The sequence below is a fragment of the Madurella fahalii genome, assembly GCF_045866475.1.
Source record: "Madurella fahalii IFM 68171 DNA, scaffold_2, whole genome shotgun sequence".
Classification (NCBI taxonomy): domain Eukaryota; kingdom Fungi; phylum Ascomycota; class Sordariomycetes; order Sordariales; genus Madurella; species Madurella fahalii.
Genome location: NW_027263972.1, coordinates 933,424 through 957,470, shown reverse-complemented (window position 1 = coordinate 957,470; position 24,047 = coordinate 933,424). Strand labels below are relative to the sequence as shown.

The following is a 24,047-nucleotide window of genomic DNA, read 5'->3' as shown; positions in this document are numbered from 1 at the left end:
TACCCATTTCACACCCCTTTGATGCTTTGGCCCTATTCAACCGACAGCACACCATGCCATCTCCGACCTCAGCCTCACCTTCGCTCACACCTCCTTCGGCGACCGATCATGCCATTCCCGACCCCCGCCCGCGGATCCTTTGTCTGCATGGCGGCGGCACGACTGGAGCAATTTTCCACGCCCAGTGTCGCGCCTTGATCAGGGGTCTACCGCACTTCCGGCTCGTGTTCGCCGACGCCCCGTTTCCATCTGAGCCGGGGCCTGGCATCCTCCCAGTATACGAGGCCTGGGGCCCTCCGTTCTTACGTTGGCTGCCCTGGAAACCCTGGCACCCGCAGCTGGACGACGGAGCGGCAGCGCGCGCCATCATGTCGTGCCTGGACAAGACCAAGGCCGACGACGACGCGGGCGGGGGATGCGGGCCGTGGGTCGCGCTGCTTGGATTCAGCCAGGGCGCAAAGCTCGCAGCCAGTCTGCTGTTAGACCAGCAGGTGCGGCGCGAGAAGGAGCTCAATGGAAATGCGAAGGAGAGCGGCGGCGCTGACGAATCTGAATCGAACCTCTACCGCTTCGGCGTGTTAGTGGCCGGACGGGGGCCCTTGGTGGGGCTCAGCGAGCACACTTTGGGGCATCAGGCGCTGGTCGGCCCGACCGACATGATAGGTTTGCAGCGGTTTGAGAGGCCGCTTCCACACTCCCAAGACCCGGGACATCGCGATGTGTTATTGTTGCAGGTTCCCACGGTGCACGTGCATGGGCTGCTGGATGAGGGACTCGAATGGAATCGCAAGATGGAGCGGCAGTACTGCGAAGAGAGCAGCACGGCCGTGGTCGAGTGGCCGGGACCGCACCGTGTCCCGCTGAAGACGGAGGACGTGACGAAAGTCACGGCTGAGGTGTACAAGTTGGCGAGGCGGTGTGGGATTGTTCCTAACTAGCCTACTTAGGCAGGGGCTGCGATGTATTACCGTGGGCAGACGAGAGTTGGGACAGACCCCGTGTAGCGTGAGGGCTGGGCCTGTCCCAAATACCTGGTGTAAGGGCTGGATCCGTGTAACCGATGCCAGCATCACAAGTTCACAGCACAAATTGATTGCTTACCCATCCATCCCTCAACGGACCAGTTGAAACGAGTGCTGTGGACCCTTGCAGATGGAGCGGACGGAATGCTCTCCGAGCGCCCACCACAAAATTACGTTGCTCGGTCCGATCCGCAACTCCTCCCTACGTATCTAGGTAAGCATACTCTTTTTCGCCACGGTGTGCCACTATCAGGGGGGGAGCGGTTGAATGTTGATAATACAATGGACGCCCTGGAGAGGCTGGCAAATGGGACAGGCCACGAATCGATATGAACATCTGGCCCTTTCCCCGCCCGATTATCAATCGGGTTCGCTCCATGGATCACTAGTATCGCACCGACGAGCTATGGACACCAGCACCAGCAGGCCACGGATCCAGAAACAGCCAAAGTTACGAGCCAGCTGCGACAGATGTGGTGCTTCCAAACTGAAATGTGACCGAGGCCAGCCCGAGTGTGAACGTTGTATCTCTCACGGCATCCCGTGCGTCTACGGGGTGTCACGGAAGATGGGGAAGCCGCGGCGGGACAGACAACAACCACAGCCGGGCGGCACTACAACCATAGATGGTCTCGACAGAAATGGTACGGGCACAGTCAGCACTCCGTGTCGTGGCATCGTAGTGCCAGACTCCGCTATCAGCACCAATGAGCAAGCATCCCCGAGCGTTACCGTTGCTGCCAGTAACGCCTCGACTACCACTACTACTACTACCACCTGGGATCTGGAGGCGGCAGATGACATAGGGTTTGATGTGTTAGCAGGGTTGTATCGTCACGATGGCCACCATCAATCCGGTTCGGGTCTGCCGGCATCATTCCCTTCTCTCGACTTCATCGACTGGGCTAGTATCGCTGACCATGCCCATGCTCACGACAACGTACCTTTCTCGGCAACCAGCCTTCACTTCAGCGGTCCCATACCTACGACACCAGAACTTGAATCGCCCGGAATCAGAAGCTACTCGTCGGCCGGCACTTCCGCAGCTCGGCCCGCTTCGACCGGGCACTATTCCTGCGACGTCGGCGGTCAGGGCAGCATCCGAGGGGCAGGCCATGATTGCGCTCTCGAGGCATACGGGATTCTCAAGACGCTGTCATTGCTCGACCGGGATCTCAGCAGTGGCAGCTCCCAATGCGGTTTAGATCATGTGCTACGTCTCAACCGCAAGGCAAGCGAGCAGCTCGACCAGCTGCTAGCCTGCCCCTGCGCAAGATCCCCACACCTTGCGCTGCTCTACGTATCCGTCATCTCACGCATCCTTAGTTGGTACCAGCAAGCGGCCAGCTGCACCACTGCCCCGCAGGCCGCGAGCCCTCCATCCTCGTGGAGCAGTCCTTCCTGCCGTTCCTCCACCCCAGCCACAACTGTATGCGCAACGAACCCGGAGAGAGAAACAACGTCAGCGCCGTCAGGACATCATACCTCCTCCTCAGCAACCATGCCATTACCCTCTCCGGACGTCTCCGGCTCCGCATCAACTGGAGGCACTACGATCAGCGGTCCAGGTCCTGGGCCTGGCCCACTCCCGGGGGCCCTCGCCGTGGTCGCCCCGGTCAAGATGGCTATCGGCTCGTTCAACGTGGACGACCTCCGCGTCCAGAACGCATTGAGGATTCAACTACTTTCCGGCGAGCTTCGCCGAGCCGGCCGACTCATCGACCAGCTTACCGCGCACTTTTCAGCCGCCAGCGCCGCCAGCACCAGCAACTCGCGTCACATTAGCGGTACTGACGGCGCGAACAGATTTCTTCTGTACGGCGGCAGCATGGGCATGGGCACGAACACGAGTAGCCTGTATCAGAGTCTCGATTCGTGGTTGCGGGGCGAGCATGCGCGGATAACAAATATGATGCGCCTGAAGTTAAAGGAGTTTAATGCTTGAACATAGACTCATAGCATTTCAGTCATTCCCTATGCGTGCCCAATATACTACCATCTCAGTATTGCTGAACCATGCCATCCACGTCCACAGGAACCCCCCTCAACTCATAACCCTCTCTCATTGCCGTCTCCCAAGCTTCCCGCACGATTATGAGTCTCTCCTCTCCTCTGGGAATGAATCTAGCAGCAAACGGTTTTGGTATCATAAACCCAGCATCTGGGTACGCATCATCACCCAAATCCATCTGGGCCTCGACGCCGTCCGCGTCAACCGACGGCCGGATCTCAAATGCCCACAAGATGCCCGCCAGCGCTATGTTGAGCGAATTCTCCGCTAGCCTCGCGCCGGGGCATGTCCTCCTGCCCGTGCTAAACGTGAAATGATCGCGCTTGTACGGATCACTCATGGCCGCGTACTCGGAACTGTGCAGGGCGTGGCCTAGATAGCGCTCGGGCACGAACTCGAACGGATTCTCGAACCGCTGCGGGTCGTAGTGCAGAAACGCCGTGTTCGCCAGCAGCACCGTCCCCTTGGGGATGACGAGGCCCTTGTACACGACATCCTCGTCGGCGTAATGCCGGATGCCGGGCGACAGGATCGGGTTCATGCGCAGCATCTCCTTGACGCAGGCGCGCACGTAGGGCAGGTCGCGCATGTCGGCCATGGCGGGCAGGCGGCGGGGGCCGACGACGCGCATCAACTCGTTGTGGGCGGCGTCCTGCGCGCGCCGGTTGGCGGCGAGGCGGAGGACTAGCCCATTGAGCGTCGCCGCCGTCGTCTCGAACCCGGCCTCGACGATCCCCGTCGACACCCACGCCAGCTGCTCCTCGGTCAGCCCCTGCGCGTACCACGCCTCTCTGCCCGCGTAAATGTCGCGCGCGTAGCAATGCGGCGCCGTGCCCGCCTCGACCTCCCTCGCCAGCCGCCGCCACAGCGCCATCTTGATGTCCAGCACCTGCTCCGCCGCCCGCTCCGCCGCTCTCCGGCCGGGCTGCAGCCACCGCGGCAGGCGCGCGAGCGGCGGGAATTCGTCCGCAAGGAACGCCCCCGGCCGCGAGGTCGCGCGGAGGATCGCCTGGCTCTTCACCGCGTTCTGCGCGTCCGGATGGTCCCAGCTCTTGACGCGCGTGCCGAAGGTGTTGGTCATGATGATGCTAAAGGCAAAGCGGCGCATGTGCTGGTAGAAGTTGCGCTGGTTCGCGTTGTCGTGGGCCAAATCGAAGAGCAGCTGCTTGGCCTCAAATTCTTGGCTTGGGATGAACGAGGCAGTCATGGGCACCGTGGTGATCTGGCGCACCATGGTGCGGAGGGCGCGCCAGCGGGGGCCGTATGACATGGTGGGCATCCGGTTGCCGCCCGTGACGATGTCGTGGCCCATCGGAGACGGGGGCTTGGAGGACGTGACGAGGGCCTGTTTCTCGAGGATCTCGCGGATAGCTTCTGGGGAGTTGATGACGACCCAGTTGTACCAGCCCACGCGGATCTTGAAGACATCGCCGTATTCCTGGGCCCATTTTCGAAAGAGAATTGGTGCCTTGGGGGGAAGTTTGTAGCCGACGCCGATGAAAGGGTACCTCCCTCTAGGGCCAGGGATTTTGTCGAGCCGGCGGTCGCGGTGCAGCCATGCTATCACCGACGCCGCGAGACCAATTACTGCGGCAAGTGTTACGAGGGTGTGGTTCTGGTATAGATAAAGGATTTTATCCATCTTGCTGTTGGACAAGGAGATGGAGAGGGTGAAAAACGTTGTAGTTCAGGTAATCACGGATAACTGGCTACTCAGGCTTGTGTATATGGCCGAACGAATACTGATCAATGAGCTTGTGAATCCATCCATCGGCTTCTTTTACCCAATATCCATGAGAAAATGTCCTGTATGCGCTGAAACCTTCATCAACTGAGAGCCACATCTGTGCAACGCACCAATCCAGCCCCAAATTTCGGACTTAAGGGGGCGGTACCGGGAAATGCCCAGCCAAACGGACATGTTTTTTGATCCCCGCCTCGCCAACCCCGTTGATTCGCCCGACCCGGGGCAGTTCGGAGCCCGAGTTACTTTATTTACACAAACAACAAATCAATTGCCCTATGTTTAGCTTTTTGGTTAGATAAATGGCATCAGAATATTCTACAGCCTACCCAAGGTGTCTACCCTCAGCTTGAAGATTACCTAGCTAGACCCAAACTAAGTCAACTTCCAAAATGGCCTCAGTCGACCCCAAGACAAAGACGACCTACGCCACCACGGACTGGAGCGTCTACCAACAGGGTCGCCCGGCCTACCCGCCATCCCTCACCGAGTTCATCCTCAACTACCACCGCCGCCATCAGCATGGCGACGGTAACACGGGATCGGGATGGGACCGCCTAGTTGACATCGGAGCCGGCTCCGGCATCGCTTCAACCAACTTCATGCCCTCGTTCAAAACCATCCACATCTCCGACCCCAGCGCTTCCAACCTCGACCAAGCCCGCTCGTTCCTGACCGACTACGCACGGCGGCACAACCTCGACCCGGTCCTCGAGTACTCCCAATCCACGGGCGAGGAGGCGCACACGCACCTCACGCGGCGCCAGCAGCACGCGGACCTCGCCATCTGCGCGACGGCGGCGCACTTCATCGACCCGGACGGGTTGGCGGCGTCGATGGCGGCGCTGCTGCGGCCGGGCGGGACCCTGGCCGTGTTCAGCTACTGGATGCCGTCGTTCCCGGGGCGGTCGCGGCGCTTCGCCGACGCCTTCGCCGCCGCGTTCGACAAGACGGTACTGCGCGCGCTCCTGGCCAAGGAGGCCGGGCAGGGGGGGGATCCGAGCCGCACGCGGCTCGCCGGCGTCGTGCGGCGCCGCATGACGGGCAGCGGCGTGCTCGACTCCCTGCCCGTCCCTGACGCCGCCTTCGACGACCCGCTGCGCGTCTACATCAACGCCGGCGACACCGCCGCCGAGATCCCATACAGCGAGCTGTTCCGCAAGTTCGCGCCCGCGGGCGAGCCGCTGAGCGGCGTCTCGCGCGTGGCCGAGAGGGATCGGATTGTGAGGTATACCACCGGGGTCGACCCCGAGGCGGAGGGGTGGGAGTTCGAGGTGGACAAGAAGTGGCTTGCGGCGTTTTTCGACACGATCCGTCCGCCTGGTGTGGAAATGTCTGAAGAGGCGCGGGAGGTGTATGCGGAGTGGGAGAGAGTGTTTGATGAGGAGTGTCCCGATGGGCGTGTGAGGATCAACTGGCCCGCATATCTTGTGCTTGCTAGTAGGAAATGAGCGCTAGGCAGGATAGAGACGGGAAACTAAAAAAGTTCCAAGCTCGGGTACCCAAGGTACCTTGGGGGAGTAAGATGAGAGTGATCCGAGCAGGGATTGAAATAGAACAAACTGAAGTACCTCTGCATTCATAGATGATTATCGAGGTTGATCGACAAGAAGAAGCTTTCCAAAAGAACATGGTGAATTGTTCTTGTCGCTGGTACGAAGGAGAAAATCTTCCAATGTCAAAGGCTGAAAAGCGCAATCCCCGAGGAGGATGGTGCACTCTACTAGATGAGTACTCTTAAGCATACCACCAGCCCGGTCCAGATGCTCCATCTCTATGTAGCGAGGCTTCATAATGTGAACTACCGCGAACCGGCCGTACCGGTTTCTGAGACGCAGACGGATCACAGTCAATTCCGGCCAACCTACCTTCGTTTTGACGGCATTGGTAATCTTAAAAACGGAGAGCCTCGCGAAACACTCAGTTGACACTTGATAAACCGTGTACAGGTGACATTCTAGTTCTGCGTACAAGCTGGATAGGATTCCGGAGTGGCCTAGGATGTTTTCACTATGAAAACGCCTGTGCTAGGTTCTATCCACCAGCAAGTGCGGCGAACAACACCACCCTCTCTTTGCGCTCATGCGGGTTGCGATGCTAGATATAAAAAGGCACAAGGGCACAAGTATCGCGTGCTCAAGACACCCCAGACAGGCCATCAGAGTTGAGGACAAGTCATGCTACTACACTCCCTCAATGAGTGCGTGTCACCTCGCCATTCTCCCCCATACGTACGGCGATGCTTGTGAAATGGTCCAAATCCTCGGCAGGAAGGCCAAGTACGTCGTTGTGCAGGGAACGTCTGGATTCGTAGTCGCCGTCGCCGTTGGGGAAGAACATCCTGCTGTACATCATCTTGGTGAAGGCCTTCGTGTTACCACGCATTACCTCGGCCATGGCATCCTTCCAGCGCTGTTCCGATGACTCGTGGGTAATGGCCCAATCCACGTCGGTAGTTCCCGTGACACGTTTGACGCTCTCAAACATGTCTTTCTGGCTGAGCCGGAAACTCGAAATGTAGATCAAGCCTCCCTCGTTCCGGAACTGTGAAAGAGTGGGTGATCGGTCCTTCTCGTCGTCGGGCAGCTCCTTGAGGCTCAGTAGATTCGCGACCGCGCGACCGCACTGCGGCCAGGTGCTGGTGTTGATGGCAACGTTGCCATTATCGAACAAGACAAGGGAGCGGTTCTGGAAGTCGAAACCGAAGCGATCGGGTCCGCCACCCAGGCTGAATTCGTACCAGAAGTTGCAATTCAGGAACAGGGGTGAGCTGACGCCGAGGCTCTTGGTCTCGGACCGGATGTTGTCACGCATCTGCGCCAGGAAGCTGTCCTTGCAAAGCGAGTCATTGGCGGCATCGTGGCCAAACCAGTTGGGCAGGATATACGGCACGCCAGCCTTGGCGGCGGCACGAATGAGCTTGCTGATGGTGTCTCTCGGGGCCGATACCGCCATGGTGATGATCAAAGCTTGCTGGCCGCGAAGCGCCTCCACCAGTGCCGAGATGTCATCACCGCTGTAGTCGACACGGACGACCTGAACACCTTCGGGAAGCTTATTGGTGCTGTCAGGACGTGAGATGGCCGTCACGACATGCCTGCCCGCCGTGGCCAGCTGCTCAGCAATGTGGCTACCAATCTGACCGCCGGCCTGCGAGAAGAGCGTGTTAAATAACAGAGCCATTTCAGATTGAGAAACAGGGCAACCAGTTAACCTACCCCGACGATGGCGACTTTCTCAATGCGATTCGAGAAGCCCTCGGGCTGATCCTTTGCATATGGGCCAGGCATGGTCAGTGTTTGACGTTTTGTGACGGTGAGAAGTGCCCAGTGGGTAGAGGCTGTGTTTGTTCGTTCGTTTGTTCGTCGATGATAGTTCTGCGTGATAATAAGTAGGCAAGGAGAACGAGTTCAATGGGCTCTGTGCAACGCAGACAGGGTGTCGACCTTTTTGACCATGGAGAGAGAACTGCGATATGCCCCTGTAAGCTGCAAGGTACAGTGCCTGCGGGGTTCTCTATAGAGCAGACAAGTGTGCCTAAGGTAAGGCACCTGAGGTAGCCAGTACTGCACTGTACTCCCCGAGCCTAGACGGGACTGGAGGAGACGTAACAAGCTATTGCGTCCGAGACGCCCGGTCCTTGCCCTACATTCCACAGCAGAAGGTCTTAGCGGACTTATCGGCCTTAAGACACAGTGAAAGCTGAGGTGTTACAGCGTGGGTCAGTAACACAAAGGCCACCTTGTGGCTGGGACCACTCGCACTCCATCCCGTTTTTTATCAGAGTACTGGCGTCTACTCTTCTTCTCATGCGAAGTTTAGGTAATTATGGATGGCTGTATCAAAGCAGGCATGTGGGAACACAAAGAAGCGCCTGGCCACGGCCACGGCCCGCGGGCGCGGGGAGCGGGGCGCGGACACGGGACGCTGAACCACACATGCAAAATTCTGGCAGCTGTTTCTACCATTACCCATCGGACAATCAAGCATTCCTACAGCCTCCCTTAGTGGGCTTGCAGCACGGAGATAGGAACGGGTAAACGGTACTATCCCCGTCTGAGTGCATCCCTGTTCATGCGCTGCTCACCCGCCAGAACGGGCGATGTTCACGCAGCCCGGGAATACAAACCCGCCGTTGGTTCGGGTACCGACCGGGAAACAATACACATTTCAGTACCGCACGGGGGATAACCGGCCAATACCGACCATTAACATGCGGAATCCGGGACGCCCCATCTGTAAGATCCGATTCTCGGGATATTAGAATGCCGGATCCTTGCCGGCCGCCATCACCCACCCTCCAGTGACCTGACCCAACCTCGGTGCTGCTCATGCTGATTACCTTATAAAACACAATGCTGTGCGGTGCTAGTTAAGATAGCGTAGCGTAAGATCTACTGCCCGCATCATCAAACTATCGGGAGGAATCTCCGTTCCAAACTTGTAAAATCTTTGTTGGACTGCCTGGACCAAAGGTGCGGCCTGGCAGTTGTTCACAATGGAAAACATCCCGTTCGAGTCATATTACTTGATCGCGCTTTTGCCCGTCTTGTACCTACTCATCAGGACGGTATTCTTCCGGCCGACGACGTCAGAGCTGCCGCTGCCGCCCGGTCCGAAAGGCCTGCCCCTCGTCGGAGGTATAGCGGATCTTCCTCCCAAGGGAGGACTGGAATGGCAGCATTGGCTCAAGCACAAGGACCTCTATGGCCCAATCAGCTCGGTAAACGTCTTTGGGCAGACCATCATCCTCGTGCACGACTTGCAGGTGGCGTTTGAACTCCTGGATAAACGGGGTGCAAAGTACTCTTCGAGGCCCCGTATGGTGTTTGCGGGTGAGATGTGCGTGCCAACCCAGCAGTCTCTTTCCTTTTTCTTTTGGTCTTTCTTTTTCCTCTTGGGAAGGGAGACGGAGGATGGGCTGGCCGTGACATACTGATACTATTACAGGTGTGGCTACAATGAACGGATGCCTTTCCAACCGTACAACAAGACCTTTCGCCAACAGCGCAAGCTGGCTGGCGGGGTGATTGGTACAAAAGCCGCCATCACACGATTCCATCCCGTAATCGATCTGGAAGTGCGGCGCTTTCTCGTGCGAACATTGAACAAGCCTGAGAGCGTCATTGACCATCTCCAAACGTGAGTTCCCAGTCTCTGATTTTCCTGGTTCCTGCTCCCCCCTGACTTCCCCCAAACGAGTCCAGCCTCCTAACGAATCCTCTTGCTACAGAGAATCCGGTTCCATCATGCTCGAGATGCTCTACGGCTACACGTCTTCCCCGCACGAGCCTGACGCCCTGGTTCGTTTGATCAACAAAGTCATGGCCGAGTTTAGTGAAGCCGTCGTAGTCGGCGCCTGGCTGGTCGATCTGATCCCCTGGCTCCGGTACCTGCCCGACTGGGTACCCGGCACGGGATTTAAGCAGACGGCCCGCCAGTGGAAGAAGGACTGTGACGAAGTCATGGACGTGCCCGCAGATTTCGTGGTGCAGCAGATGGCGCGGAATGCCGCGAAACCATCGTACATCGAACGCCTCCTGAGCTCCGATCCCGACGCCGAGAATTGGACCGACATCAAGCAGAGCGCTGCCGCCCTGTACGCTGGCGGGGCCGACTCGACCGCCGCTGGCCTAAGCTTCTTCTACTTGGCTATGGCAGCCTTCCCGGATGTGCAGGTGAAGGCGCGCGAGGAGATCGACCGCGTCGTGGGGGCCGGCCGGCTCCCGGGTTTCCAGGACCGCGAAAATCTTCCCTATGTTGAGGCTGTGGTGAAGGAAACGCTGCGCTGGCACCCGCTTGCGCCGTTGGGACCGCCCCACATGAGCGATCAGGAGGACGAGATCCGCGGGTACCGGATCCCCAAGGGGGCCATCATAATCCCTTCCATCAAATGGTTTTCAGCCGACCCGGCAGTGTACCGGGACCCTGACGAGTTCAGGCCCGATAGATTCCTTGGACCAAACGCCGAGCCCACCCCGGCTGCCTACGTCTTTGGGTTTGGACGGCGAATCTGTCCCGGCCGACTATTGGCGGATAGCACTATCTTTCTCACCATCGCGCAGAGCCTGGCCGTGTTCGAGATTCAGAAGGCTGTTGACAAGGACACGGGCAAGGTGATCGAGCCCGTCGTGGGAACGACGCCGGGGCTGGTTGCGCATCCGATGCCTTTCCAGTGCAGGATTGTACCGAGAAGCGAGAAGCATGTCGAGCTGATCAGGAAAGTCGAGGAGGAACATCCCTGGGAAGACGGTAACGCAAGCCTGCTCAGGGGACTCAGTATTTAGGTAATAATATGACCGGACGGCCGTGCATCAACGGCCGTTGGAGTGTCGCTCATAACGCCGTACTTTGGCCACGCTCTCCCGCCCGTACTCCAATACCTTAGTTAGATGCTGTAGGTGCTAGTTGCTGGTTTGGTGCCGTTGTAACCCTCCTACTACTCGCGTTCCCCCCGGTTCTGAACTTTTGATGAAGGAGCACGGTCTGGTTGGACAACCAAGAGGAGATGCCGTCTGACGCCAAGATTTACGACAGGGGCCATCATGGGGTACCCCTTGCCACAGTAGTATCGCTTCCATTGGTACAGTCCAGAACATACCTCAGCTCCTCGGCGCGTGCTGTGGCTCCCTCGCACCACCTCCTAAAGCTCCATACCCGTATCGGGGGGAAAAATGCAGCCAAGATGAAGCTTTTGTCCGCGCTTGCCGTCGCCGTCGTCCGGCAACTACGACGCCCCCCGCGCCGTATCAACACCCTGCTCAAGTGGGCCGGTATTGTCGTCCTATTCTGCATCCTTGAATCGCTTTTGCACGCCCACGTCTACAGCGTATCCCGCCCGCCGCGGGACCTCGATGCACCATTCGCGACACAATGCCAGGACCCCGAGGTCGCCGCGGCGCAACCGCGCGAGAATGCAGCGTTCGTGATGCTCGCCCGGAATTCCGAGATAAACGAGGCGCGCGACACCATCAGAAACATCGAGCGCCAGTTCAACCGATGGTTCCACTACCCGGTCGTGTTCCTCAACAATGAAGCGTGGGATCCCGAGTTTATTCGAGCATTGAACGAGTCTGCGGGCGGACGGGCGATATTCGATGTGATTCCCGAAAAGGATTGGTCATATCCAGCGTGGATTGACAAGGAACGAGCGAGAAAGTCGATGGCGAAACAACAGGAAAGCGGCGTGTGGAACGGAGGGAAAGAGTCATACCATCACATGTGTCGCTTCTACTCAGGGTGAGACTAGACCCTCATCCAGTGAGGAAATATCATTCCTAACCGCCCGGAATAGGAAGTTCTACACGCTTGAAGCCTTGAAGAAGTACAGGTGGTACTGGCGCCTCGAGCCCGGCGTCCGGTTCACCTGCGCCATCACCTACGACCCCTTCGTCGAGATGGCCCGCCACGACAAAGCCTACGGCTTCACCATCGCCCTCTGGGAAGAACCTAACACCTGCCCTAACCTCTTCCGCGCCGTAGACGACTTCAGGATACAGAGCGGCCTACCTCGCACGCCGACGTGGAACGCCATGATCGACCAGACCTGGCAGCCCTGGCCCATCAGGAAGCTCAAGGCTTGGTTCGGCATAGCGCACCACAACCGGGACGGCGAGAGGTGGAACCTCTGCCACTATTGGAGCAACTTTGAGATCGCCGACCTCGACTTCTTCCGCAGCGAGACCTACCAGGCCCTCTTCCGCCACCTGGACCGCCAAGGCGGCTTCTACCACGAGCGGTGGGGCGACGCGCCCGTCCACAGTCTCGCCGTGCACCTGCTCCTCCCGCCGGGCAAGCTGCACCACTTCTCCGACATTGGCTACCACCACGACCCGTTCTTCCAGTGCCCCGGCAACGCCCCTGGCGGGCAGCTGCCGGACAACGCGGCGCTTGGCGAGGGGAAGTGGTCGCCCGAGAGTCCCGGGGCCATTGGCTGCCGTTGTCAGTGCATCGATCAGCGGCGGAGGAACAATCGCGGCATCTGTCTGGAGACCATGCAGGCGCCGGCGGCATATCACAGGCCAAGTTGGTGGGACAAGTATCGCGGGCGGTACCCTTATACCATCAACATCCCGTCGTGAAAGTACTAGCTGGGGTCGCGAGACGCTCTACTTTAGATAGCCCAATCCGGAGTGGGCTGCATGCAGCATCCGTCCGAGCGATGCCTCGAAGGTTGCTCCGTCATCCGTACCAGACGCCTTAGTCAGGCTATGTGGGTTGAGAGCGGAAGAAGGTTAGCCTGTGCAGCAATGAGTATAGAAAGGTTCTAGATGGCGTTGGAAGACGGGGCATATTACTAAGGTAGATACCCGTCGCGAACCGGGGTTGTGGTGATAGGTTCACGCAACTGCATACCTACTACTAGTAGGCGGTAGGGCAACCACTAGCACGGTAGCTAGATAGACGTTTAGCATGCCTGACTCGAGGGATGGAGTAACCGTTATCTTACGTTCGATTCTGGATGTTCAACGTCTTCGTGCATCTTCAAATGCCAAGGTACCAGCACACTCAGCTGACTCAGCCACACAATCGAATGGGGACAAATGCGTGCAATAGTGCAGGTAAGACGAATAGCGTGCAAGCACCAACACGAGGAGATGCCCATGCAGACCATGTCGGACCCTGGAAGTGAATGCAAGACGGACCGCATGCCGGGCCTTTGTGGTGTCAACCCTGCAGCAGGGAGGGTGAGATGCTGCGGGGACGCACCGTGAACCGCCGAAAAAGCTCGGAGCTGCTCTGTATAAGAGACAGAACAATGGGTGGATTTGGGGACCAGAGTTTCAGGTCCGTCGGACAACCATTCTAGCCTCAGCGTTGCGGGACCCAGCGAGGATATCAGTGGGCCATGCTTTTAATCCGGCTCTCTTCCTTAGCCACCTTGGCACGTCTATGCTCAGGTCTAACACCTCCCCTTGCCGCTCGAGCCATAGTAGTAGAAAGCGCAGAGGTTGCGCACCAAGCATACGACTATGTCATCGTGGGAGGGGGGACGGCGGGCTTGACTCTGGCGGACCGGCTGACGGAAGATGGAAAGCGTACGTCCAGCGAGTATCCCTTGGGGGTTCAACAGGCTGACAGGCTCCCAGATACGGTGCTGGTCGTTGAGATTGGGGGTTTCTATAATCCAGAATCCCCTTCCGAGCCTGGCTGCTCGTTTGAGGTACCTTCGGTTCCTCAGGTCAACCTCCTCAACAGGTCGACGGTTGCTTTCGTGGGCAACTGTGTGGGCGGCAGCTCGGCCATCAATGGTATGGCCCTCATGCGCGGGAGTGCCAAAGACTACGACATCTGGGCAGAACTCGGAGGCAAGGGCTCGGATTGGACCTGGAAGGACATGCTCCCGTATTTCAAAAAGGCGATTCACCTTCGAGAACCGGACCCCGAGTATGCAGCCAAGTTTAACCTGACATACGATCCAGAGGTATGGGGCCAGTTTGCCAACACGCGAGTATACGCCTCTTGGTCCCGCACTCTGCCGGAATTGTTTAGTCTGTATAGCCGTTGCCCTTAGCCCCATTTTGTGCTAACCGAATGTTAGAGATTGGATATGCTGCCCTCCAGAAAGTGCCCGGCTTGGCCTTTCCGCGAGACGGCAACGGTGGAACCCACGGCACCTTTTACTATCCCATCTCCAAAGACCCTACAACGGACACGCGTTCATATTCTCGGACCGGCCACTGGGATAGGATTACTCGGCCCAACTACCACATGATTGTCGGGATGAGAGCCAACAAGATCAACCTCGAGCGCAAACGCGCCGTATCCGTTCAGTTCGTTCCTGCTGACGGGTCCAGTGCCACCCCGACCACGGTCCGCGCCAGGCGAGACGTTATCCTCTCGGCGGGCGCGCTTCGTACGCCTCAAATCCTCCAACTTAGCGGAATCGGCCCAAAGAAGCTGCTCGAGTCGGCGGGGATCGACGTCAAGATCGATCTGCCGGGAGTAGGTGCAAACTTCCAAGACCACCCTGTCGGCCCGGAGGTGCAGTTTAACTGTGAGTTGGTCACGCGATGACGTTCTCTGCAAAAATTGTCCTTACTGAGTAAACCCCCTATCATCAGGGACATCGCCCCTCCCACCATCCCCACCACCAGATATCCTCAACGACCAGGGACTCACCGCAATCATGAGCCTCCCCGTCGTCGCTCCCGACACCTTCCAAGCCCTGTCACAAAAGTACGCCTCCCAGGACATCAGCAAGTACCTCCCGCCGGGGACGCACCCCACTGTGATCAGAGGCCAGCGAGCCATGCAGAGGATCGTTGCGCGCGAGATGCGCGACACCCAGCTCTCCTTCATCAATTACGTCGCCGCGGGGCTACCGTCGGCGCGGCCGATCGCGTTCCGCATCACGTCGCGCGGCACGGTCAACATCAACGCCACGAGCCCGGAGTCGGCGCCCGTGGTCGACTACCGCGCGCTGACCAACCCGGTCGACCTGGACCTGATGATCGCCTACGTGCGGTTTCTGCGGTGGCACTTCGCTACGCACTACGCCGCGTACAACGCGACCGAGTTCGCGCCGGGGACCGACGCGCAGACGCACGAGCAGCTGGCCGCCTTCGTGGCCCAGGGCACCAGCCCGACCGGGTTCCACCCCGTCGGCACGGCCGCCAAGCTGCCGCGCGAGCTCGGCGGCGTCGTCGACGAGGAGCTGCTCGTCCACGGCCTCGAGAACCTGCGCGTCGTCGACGCCAGCGTCATACCCACCATCATCGCCGCCACCACGCAGCAGACCGTGTATGCCATTGCCGAGAAGGTGAGTGCTCCCCCCCCCCCCCCCGAGCGGCCCATGGAGCTGCGAGGCCCCGCTCGACCGCTGGCTTCGGGCGCTTCGTACTGACTTGGCTTGTTGAAAAGGCTGCTGTCATGATCAAACGTCGCGGTCGTCGCTAGGGATGGTATAATTGGAGATATCGTACAAGCATGGCGAGAGTGAGCAGCTTCACCGAATTGACATCTTCAAAGAGTTGTGCTTGCGCGGTTAGTATGCGAGGCCTGGTGATTGTGCCAATGGATGGTTGGCGAGATGTTCGGCTTAGGACTCGTATTGTGCAGTGAGCCCTCAAGGTGGAGCAGGATGGGCAGAATCTGATCTGATCTCTCATAACGCTAAAATGCTCTCTAGGACTCAGTTCGTAGAACGGAATTTATATGGTATCCTGAGACGAAACTTAAGTGGCTGTCATCACAGGCGGCCTCTTTTATGGTCGCCCGAACTCTAGCTCAACTTCGGCTCCGTCGCTCACAGCCCTCCCCCAGTCCTGCATCAGCGCAGTGCCCGCCCTCACTACTTACGTATGTACCATCAGCGTCCAATCGGAACTTCCCTCTCGGACTGAGGCGTCCACTCGTGGAAACACACGTTGTCAAGGCATTTGATACTTGACTAGTGCCCAACCAAGCCAACTGTGATTGTTATTACCAGGCACACTGTTCGGGCGGTTCCGCACACGTTAGGTACTTTCCGTCCATAATGCTGGCTTTTCTCTCGATATAAAATTTCTTTCGCTTTCAGTGTCCCATCGCAAGTGGAACCGGTGATTTCATCTTCTAGAAGCCTACCTAGGTTAATGCACCAACAGGATGCCGCTGCAAACCGCCCGTTCACTCATCCGTTGGGTTTCTCAAGCCGTTAGTACGGCAAAGGATGCCCTTGTCGAAGCGTTTGCTGTCTTTGACTTCGATCTCGACCTTGACCTTGCTAACTCTGTGCCTGGACGCGGTAGTGTATGTTTGGGTTGTAATGGTTTGACATCGCGTTCGTACAATACTGGATGGAAGTTTCTACGCCTGGGCGCTGAACGTGGCTGTCGAATTTGCTGCACAATCACTGCAGGGTTGTCGAACTACCCAAATGCGCCACCCATGAACGACCGGTCCTTCGTCTCCATATCGGTCGCTGAAGGCGCGCCCGTCCTTCTCTGGCTAACCAACTGCCGGTATGCCGAGCTTTATACTCGACCAGGTATAGATTGAAACCGCGTCCCCACGAAGCATAACACCATGAGCTGACGGAGTTCTACACAGGCTGTCCCAGCACCATCCCAGCCGTCGGCCCGGGAAGGGAGTTGACGCCCTCCTTTGACCTCGATAATCTTGGGTTGCTCGCCAGCTGGCTTCGAGATTGCTCCGATCATCACACGCAGTGCAAGCAAACTCGGTCGCCACTGCCAACACGAGTTATTGCTGTTGGGGCTGATGACAAAGAACCTTTTCTCTACGAGGCGAAAGGCGAGGAGGCCGCCTATATCGCATTGAGCCATTGTTGGGGCAAGCATCAGCCCCTGACAACCGAAATCGGAACACTGCAAGAGCGAAAAGAAAGGATCCCACTGGCAGACGTTCCGCAAACATTTCAGGACGCCATCCTGGTCACCCGGAAGTTAGGCATTGACTACCTCTGGATCGATTCCTTATGCATCATCCAAGACGACAGCAAGGATTGGGAAAGAGAAGCGGCCCGCATGTGCTCCGTCTACCAAAACGCAACACTCACCATCTCGGCAGATGCTGCCGGGGATAGTACACAGGGGCTTCTCAAGCAGGTCAGCGCTAGGCGTTTCCCTCCCGCGGTTGCTCTGCCTCTCGCCGGGGACGATGTGAACAGCAATCCAGTCTATATCCGGGAGATACCAGTCGGTTCATATGAACGTCCAGGAGAACTTGGTGGTCTCCACCTCGTGGAGATCCAGCGCGGCGAACCCCTTTTTGGTAGGGCTTGGGTTCTACAAGAATGGCTGCTCTCGCGGCGCATTGCCCACTTCTGCAGCGGTGAGTTCTTTTGGGAGTGCAACACTCTAATGCAGTGCGAATGCCAAGTTAAACCTTGCTCCGAAGCCATATCACAACTCACACCAGAGGAAGGGCTTACAAGAGCCAGCTTTCATCGCTTCCAGGCTGCGGACCGAGAGGGAAATGCGGCCTGCCTTGCCTGGCCTCAGGTTGTCCGCGAGTTTACCCAGAGGGGGATCACCAAGATGACCGACAGACTTCCTGCCATGTCAGGCCTCGCACAGTTTGCGAAGTTGCGCGCCGAAGAAGATTACCTCTGTGGGTTATGGAAATCGGATCTCCAGGCTTCTCTGCTATGGGCCTTGGGGCCTCCTCCTCAGGCACCTCTGGGGGTTGAACCAGATCGCTTAAAGTCAAAACGTCTAACTCCATATTATGCTCCAACATGGTCGTGGGCATCCGTCACGGGGCATATTTGGTATGACTTGGCTGAGGGCAACTCGGGCTTCACAGAAAAGATCCGTAGACAACCGATTTGTCAGATCCTGGGCGCGAAAGTCACCCCCGCAACGAGCAACCCTTATGGCTCAGCTTCAGGAGGCGAAATCAGAATCCTTGGACATGTCGGCCCGCTTCCAAGACGCGCGAGACAGACACGCGACCGGTACGTCTGGGGTCTCTTGAGCGAAGGCTCACGCGGCGATCGGCGGAGGCGAGGCAACAACCCCAGCACCGATGACGGCGAGATAATCCCGGATGTGAACGATCCAGACCCTGTATTCACAGAGTTGGATGATCTCACCCTCGTCATTCTAATGCGTACCGAGCTCACATATGGGAGGACGGACCTCGACGGCTTGGCCCTGCGGAAGGTTGAGGGAGCCCAGGAAGAAACGTTCGAGAGGGTTGGAAAGGTCACATTGAGGGATTATGATAAGAATTGGAAGCACTGGATGTCTCAAAGTTCTGAGGCAACGGTATTAATTGTTTAACACTGTAGGCTGCTGCTATAGGTCGCTGTGCAGTGATTACAATAGTACCAGCTACCCAAACCAGCGTCGGTGGCACATCTCTCGTCTGACCGCTCGACTAGGGCCATTGTCGCGAAATGCGGGTAAAGTAACTCTCGTTCATACAGTAGGTAATTCGGCCGTGCAAAAGCGGCAACTGCTAGGCTTGAACGCGAAAACGGAAAGCCCTGATGATCAGGCTTGGCCCACGCTGTGTCTGAAACACGAGATGTCTGGAGTCAGCGTTAGCACCTGATCTGCGAAATCCCATCACTCCGGGCGGGAGGGCAACTTCCAATTCCTTTGATTTTTTGTGCTTCGTACGTTCTAAATCATCTGATTAGAATCTTTAAGACCTAATCCAAATTCCAATCCCCAACGCACCGCCATGATGCAGTCTCTGCCATCACCTCGATATTCCGAGCTTCGGGTTCACACAGACATTTGTACGGAAGATCACAATGATTCGACGGCCAATTCAAATGATTCTCTGCTTGGATTCGATGAAGAAAAGGCATTTAGCGACATCTCCGCCAGAGACCCAGGGATGGCAGAGAGGAGGGCATCGAGACGGGAGACCGTCTGCTCCGCGCTAACATCGATACGGTCACTACTGGATACAGTTCTTTTGCTGGTCATTCTGGGGCTCGTGATGGACCGGCAGTGGCAGAAATCTCCTTCGTTTGAGATTGGTGGCGACATAACAGGATTTGCACCAACGAGTGAGCAGCAGTCTTGCATTCCTTGCCGAGTGGCTTGACTGACAACCGTCCAATTAGTACCGCAGCAGATCAAAACATTCGTGCCCGACCCTATGTTCATTCCCGAGCAAGGGTCCGAGTTCTTTACAGAGGCTGTGAGGTCAAGCTGGCTGAGCATTGTCCCTAGTCCGTTCTCCGCTCCGAATCTTGATTTCGCTCTAATTAACCACTGGTGAACGACCTCCCGTCAACCAGGAGGACTAGGATACGTCCGAATTAACAACACCAAAGAGTACAACAACCTCCCCAACCGGCTCCAGTTCTACCCCGAGTCGACATTCACGACCTCGGTAACCCACCAGCTCCACTGCTTGCACTCGATGGTCGAGGTGGTGGCGGCATACACCTCGAACCAGCTCGACAAGCTACCGGCAGAGGGTGCATGGCATCTGAGCCATTGCTTCGAGTATCTCCGACAGAGCATCATGTGCTGCGGGGACGTGGCCCTGGAGGGACAGCATACCACGTTCCCGCCCAACGTCACGGGCAGCGACGGCTGGGATGCGAAGCATGTCTGCAGGGACTATGGCCAGGTCTTGGAGCATCTAGAGAGAAACCGGGCGGACGATGAGCGGTGGATTTGACGGCCCCTGATTTGTCGCTTATCGGCAAATAGTTGCAGCCTCGCTCGACGGCTAGAACTAGTGGCGGAGGACGGCGAGGCTAAAGATAGTGCTGAGGAGGGCAGAGGATAGAAGCAACTGCTAAACTCGTGGAATTTGCTTCCGTCCTACAGTTCCCGTATTATGAGAAAGTGTCCTGTGCGTTGATTGAGATGTATCGGGTGAGTCAGACCCGCGAAATGGTGTACGTGGTAGTGATGAGCAAGACCGCAGTTAATTGTCCCTCCAGCCCTGAAACCGAACTCTGCGTACGCGCACCACAACGTTCGAACCCGCCTCGCTCAGCTGGAGTCTGTCCTGAGGAGAAAGGGGCTCATAGTCCTCATCTCCGTTGTGTATTTCTTCGGAAAGACCATCCTCGTTATTATTATCACCGCCGCCCCCCTCCTCTTCCTCCTCCTCGTCATCCCGCGTCACACCTCCTGAAGTCGGGCTGAGCTGAGATCGCCTCGCCCTTGGACTGGGTCGGACGGCGAAGTCCACCAATGTAACAGGAATCCCCAACATCATGGCTACGCGTGACTTCTTTCTTAACGAGAGCGAAGAGAGGGACGTGGCTGAGCTGGCGGAATCGTTGGATCTCACCCGCGTTCTGCCTATAGCATAGCTTTTAACAATGATAGCTTGGGTGGAGTGGCACGGTTTCCCGAAGCATTCCTGGTAAAATAGATAGTGGATTTGGATGGTGAAATGGTGCAGAAACACACATCTACACCCATATACCCACCAAAACAAGGGGGAGGGCAAAGGTGGCCAAATGTCAGACAGGCAAGATAGACAAGACAGGCCAGGCGACACCACCACAAATCGGGTCCCTGCAGCCTAAACAAGGTCAAAACAACATGTGCGAATAAAGCTCCCTCTGGTCAGAGGGAGATCACTTTGCACGCAAAGAAAGCTCGTCAATTGAGCCTGCAACAGGTGTGAAAAAGAGTACTGAATTAATTGTTGTCACGCGCACGGGAGCTCAGCAGAGGTCGTGGGAAGTGCGTGGAAAGGTTGAAGTCTCTGAAGATCTATCTACTGCAGAAGGAGACTGAAGAACTGGCTTAAATACACAAAGGAAATGGTCTGGGCGAGCTCACGTGATGAGCTGCTGAGCTCGGCGGTGAGAGCCGAGCTCCACAAGTGCGGTTTCCAGCGCGACAATTGTCCTGTCTAAGGAGCAACGGCCAGGACGGCCCTACTTATGGTGCAAAAGAAAAATGGGCCCACGGCAAGTTCCAGCCCCGGGGCGTCATCCTAGCAAGTGTGTCCCTCTGGGGGCAGTTTTCCCCAACTCAGTATAACGGAGCAGGAAGAATAATAATGATAGGTACTTAACTACCTTGCTATTCCACATCCTTTATTTCGGAAGCGTCGATACCCCCTAGCATCGAATGTGGGTGGAGTACGATGAGCAAGACTTCTTACTTGTTATGATCCTCCAGAGGCGGCGCAATCACAATACTTTTATCTGAGACTATTATTCTCTGAGGTCCTTCGGCGTATCCTCGGGGATTATACTACCCTTGCTTCCTTTCGACTCCCACTGTTGCACAATTCGCTACTTGATAAAGATATGCCTTACCGATTATATAACGACATTGGCGCATTTGACGTGCGGCCTACAGTAACCTACAGTTCGATCGTCACACATTCATATAACCCCATCCAATCATCTCCAAATGATATCCTCATCACAAGCCGCAAGATGGAGTACAAAACCCTTTCTTATATGCAGCGCGGGCTATACCCCATGCGCTGAGGTATAGGGTTAGACCCCTCAAGGAAGGCAGCAGTTACAAGTGAAAGGCCGTCGCATGAAATCATGGAACCTCGGAGACAGACTAATAATCGTTGTTAGTGAATCTAACAAGTTGGCCCAATGTAGTGTGTATATTACCGGCATCTGTATCAAGCATCCAAATCTACACAAGGCATTAGTCATTTCAAGGCTCAACAGCATCTTTCACAACTATCTATATTACCCACTAGCACTAATCATACTAAAGCGCTAGCTACATAGCACTGTGCTCTTGCTTTGGAATTATGCGGTTATTGTGCCACTGACCGCACCTACCTAACGCTCTGTTCGCAGGTACTCATTACATCTCGTACGTGGTTTTGGGTGTCAAAATACGACACATCGCTGCTAATAGAAGGCTAAAAAAACCACCCTACTCGACACTGCACTCCCCCATCGCTAGAGAGTTACACAGGAGTACTTCAGAGCTGCTCATCCCGAAAATGGGGTCACTGGAAACCAACACCGCCACCACTATTCTCGCCGTTGCCCATCATGACCGACTCAATTTGAGCTGATCTATTTTAAGATAGCATGTTGTATGACTTATTGCGTAGCCCCTTTGTACAATAACCACCGTCATACCCTGCCTAATCCATAGTCTGCGTGTGGATTCCGTAGGACGGAGTGTTAAGCCATCGTTTCTGTTCACTGTTACCTCGATTGTTTGCCACTAGCAGGATGAACTTTCCAAGGCATAAAGCAATTTCGAAGATAGAATACATAGAGGTCTCGAGCCTCTGCGCTCATGGCGCCTTGGACGCTTATAAAACTGCTAATTGCACAACCCCCAAGCCCCTTACTTTTGTGTAAGACTGATATTCCATTGGATGCTTTGGCTCAAGATATTGTTTCAATAGATAGGTATCACGTTAAACACCTTGCTCAGGCAGCTTTCCGCCTCTGATAGATTACCCGGGCCTAGGGGTGGGAAACGGAGTGAGCGTTACTCGGTTTGGAAATTTCTCAACATTGGCCAGGGAGTGGATGATATGTGAGAAAGAATCGTGCTCTTGGATTCGAACTTAGTCTTCATTATGATCGAATAAAACAAACCGTACTAATGAGCTGACGCTTGGGGGACAAATCGCGTACTAAACCATGGCAGGAGGTAAATATGGCCCACGACAGACATTACTAAGGGAAGCGACACTGTTATCTCCAGGGATCAACCGCTTTGACCCCCTGTGGGATGGTATGCCTTATACACCTGCAACGCGCCCTCGATACTCTGCACTATACCAAAGAAGATGGTGAAGCCAACTGCGACCCAGAGGGCGTACCACTGCGTGCCCTCTCGCCGGTCATTCCACCACTGGCGTAGCGTCCTGGGCTTTGCTTGATCAAACAACAACTTTAACCGTACGAGCCTATCGTGCCAGAACTGGTATGCGTCGATATTGGTCATTGTCAACGGCCCGCACGTCAGGACGCTAGCATCTAGGTCTGGTGTTACGGGCGCGAGGTGTTTATAGTACCAAGTTCTAGTGTCCTTGTACCACCGGTTCTGCGGGAAGAGCAAGGCGAGCGTTTGGAGCGTCTCTTCGACAAAACCGGCTGGAAAATAGGGGTGCTTCTGGTTCTTGAGAAAGGAAGCATGGTGGAAGATCATAATAGTCGTCTCGCCTTCGATATCAACTACCTCTAAGTGGTCGAGTAGGTTGTTCGTGAGCTCGACTTTGAGCCCACCGATGGCATCGAGGTTGCGAGCGTTGAAGTCGGTGTCGAGCTGGATCCCGTCGTGCCGGTTTGACCTCTGTACTGGGAAGATATTCGACGTAAAGTCGTATATTGTACTTTCTTCCCAGCGCCGGAATGCTCTCCTGGTCCATATTCTGTCCGATGCCGGCTTTCCCACGTCAACCATCAAGAGTAGGCGAGCAGCAAGGTCCACAGCCCCGTTCAGCGTCTCGGTTACGTCGACCCACGCATTCGGTATAATTCCTGGGCATCTAGCTTCCAGGTTCTGGACGACTTCTTGCCGAGTCAATCCGCATTTTATATCCTGGGCCAGCTGAATGATACCCTCGTGTCTCGAGAATGGGAGCTTGGTTCCGAAGGAGTGATACATTATCTTGCACTGCTGGGTATAGTACTCAAAGTATGGTTGCAGAGAGGTTGGTGTATAGTCGGTTTGTATGCTTGCTCCCCAGAAGGCAGTTGCAATCCGAATTTGTGTGGCTAAGTGAACTGGTGAGCAGATGTCGTCTAGCTGGCTCATCACCACAGTAGAATTTCTGGCCGGGAGCGGTGCCATCCGGGTGAAACAGACAGGATGGCGTTTTTCACTACGTGGTATAACGGTGTTGCCGATGGACGGAGGTGTTAGTAGCAGTTATATTTGAGTTTGGC

At 56.3% G+C, this 24,047-nt stretch overlaps 11 protein-coding genes across 11 annotated transcripts; 8 read left to right on the top strand and 3 right to left on the bottom strand.

Annotated features, from left to right (window-relative positions):
- Positions 1 to 53: 53 nt before the first annotated feature.
- On the top strand, positions 54 to 938 carry MFIFM68171_03024 (putative esterase afoC; the record flags this gene model as incomplete). Its single annotated transcript, XM_071058446.1, has 1 exon — positions 54 to 938. The coding sequence occupies one exon, from the start codon at positions 54 to 56 to the stop codon at positions 936 to 938; it is 885 nt and encodes a 294-aa protein (XP_070914547.1).
- A 490-nt stretch (positions 939 to 1,428) lies between these two features.
- MFIFM68171_03023 (uncharacterized protein) lies at positions 1,429 to 2,967 on the top strand (the record flags this gene model as incomplete). Its single annotated transcript, XM_071058445.1, has 1 exon — positions 1,429 to 2,967. The coding sequence occupies one exon, from the start codon at positions 1,429 to 1,431 to the stop codon at positions 2,965 to 2,967; it is 1,539 nt and encodes a 512-aa protein (XP_070914546.1).
- A 55-nt stretch (positions 2,968 to 3,022) lies between these two features.
- On the bottom strand, positions 3,023 to 4,675 carry MFIFM68171_03022 (O-methylsterigmatocystin oxidoreductase; the record flags this gene model as incomplete). The annotated part of the gene is made up of 1 exon (XM_071058444.1): positions 3,023 to 4,675. One exon carries the CDS (start codon positions 4,673 to 4,675, stop codon positions 3,023 to 3,025), a length of 1,653 nt encoding a protein of 550 aa, XP_070914545.1.
- Positions 4,676 to 5,169: 494 nt separating this feature from the next.
- Positions 5,170 to 6,228, top strand: MFIFM68171_03021 (S-adenosyl-L-methionine-dependent methyltransferase; the record flags this gene model as incomplete). The annotated part of the gene is made up of 1 exon (XM_071058443.1): positions 5,170 to 6,228. The coding sequence occupies one exon, from the start codon at positions 5,170 to 5,172 to the stop codon at positions 6,226 to 6,228; it is 1,059 nt and encodes a 352-aa protein (XP_070914544.1).
- Positions 6,229 to 6,970: 742 nt separating this feature from the next.
- On the bottom strand, positions 6,971 to 8,067 carry MFIFM68171_03020 (Oxidoreductase CipA; the record flags this gene model as incomplete). The annotated part of the gene is made up of 2 exons (XM_071058442.1): positions 6,971 to 7,927; positions 7,996 to 8,067. 2 exons carry the CDS (start codon positions 8,065 to 8,067, stop codon positions 6,971 to 6,973), a joined length of 1,029 nt encoding a protein of 342 aa, XP_070914543.1.
- Positions 8,068 to 9,275: 1,208 nt separating this feature from the next.
- On the top strand, positions 9,276 to 11,064 carry MFIFM68171_03019 (O-methylsterigmatocystin oxidoreductase; the record flags this gene model as incomplete). The annotated part of the gene is made up of 3 exons (XM_071058441.1): positions 9,276 to 9,619; positions 9,728 to 9,919; positions 10,011 to 11,064. The coding sequence occupies 3 exons, from the start codon at positions 9,276 to 9,278 to the stop codon at positions 11,062 to 11,064; spliced, it is 1,590 nt and encodes a 529-aa protein (XP_070914542.1).
- A 398-nt stretch (positions 11,065 to 11,462) lies between these two features.
- Positions 11,463 to 12,858, top strand: MFIFM68171_03018 (Glycolipid 2-alpha-mannosyltransferase; the record flags this gene model as incomplete). The annotated part of the gene is made up of 2 exons (XM_071058440.1): positions 11,463 to 12,016; positions 12,072 to 12,858. The coding sequence occupies 2 exons, from the start codon at positions 11,463 to 11,465 to the stop codon at positions 12,856 to 12,858; spliced, it is 1,341 nt and encodes a 446-aa protein (XP_070914541.1).
- Positions 12,859 to 13,625: 767 nt separating this feature from the next.
- MFIFM68171_03017 (Glucose oxidase) lies at positions 13,626 to 15,623 on the top strand (the record flags this gene model as incomplete). Its single annotated transcript, XM_071058439.1, has 4 exons — positions 13,626 to 13,815; positions 13,867 to 14,268; positions 14,319 to 14,774; positions 14,842 to 15,623. 4 exons carry the CDS (start codon positions 13,626 to 13,628, stop codon positions 15,621 to 15,623), a joined length of 1,830 nt encoding a protein of 609 aa, XP_070914540.1.
- A 1,025-nt stretch (positions 15,624 to 16,648) lies between these two features.
- On the top strand, positions 16,649 to 18,507 carry MFIFM68171_03016 (uncharacterized protein; the record flags this gene model as incomplete). The annotated part of the gene is made up of 2 exons (XM_071058438.1): positions 16,649 to 16,748; positions 16,811 to 18,507. 2 exons carry the CDS (start codon positions 16,649 to 16,651, stop codon positions 18,505 to 18,507), a joined length of 1,797 nt encoding a protein of 598 aa, XP_070914539.1.
- A 565-nt stretch (positions 18,508 to 19,072) lies between these two features.
- MFIFM68171_03015 (Oxidase ustYa) lies at positions 19,073 to 19,870 on the top strand (the record flags this gene model as incomplete). The annotated part of the gene is made up of 3 exons (XM_071058437.1): positions 19,073 to 19,247; positions 19,305 to 19,412; positions 19,482 to 19,870. The coding sequence occupies 3 exons, from the start codon at positions 19,073 to 19,075 to the stop codon at positions 19,868 to 19,870; spliced, it is 672 nt and encodes a 223-aa protein (XP_070914538.1).
- Positions 19,871 to 22,863: 2,993 nt separating this feature from the next.
- Positions 22,864 to 23,952, bottom strand: MFIFM68171_03014 (Homeobox domain-containing protein; the record flags this gene model as incomplete). The annotated part of the gene is made up of 1 exon (XM_071058436.1): positions 22,864 to 23,952. One exon carries the CDS (start codon positions 23,950 to 23,952, stop codon positions 22,864 to 22,866), a length of 1,089 nt encoding a protein of 362 aa, XP_070914537.1.
- Positions 23,953 to 24,047: the final 95 nt, after the last annotated feature.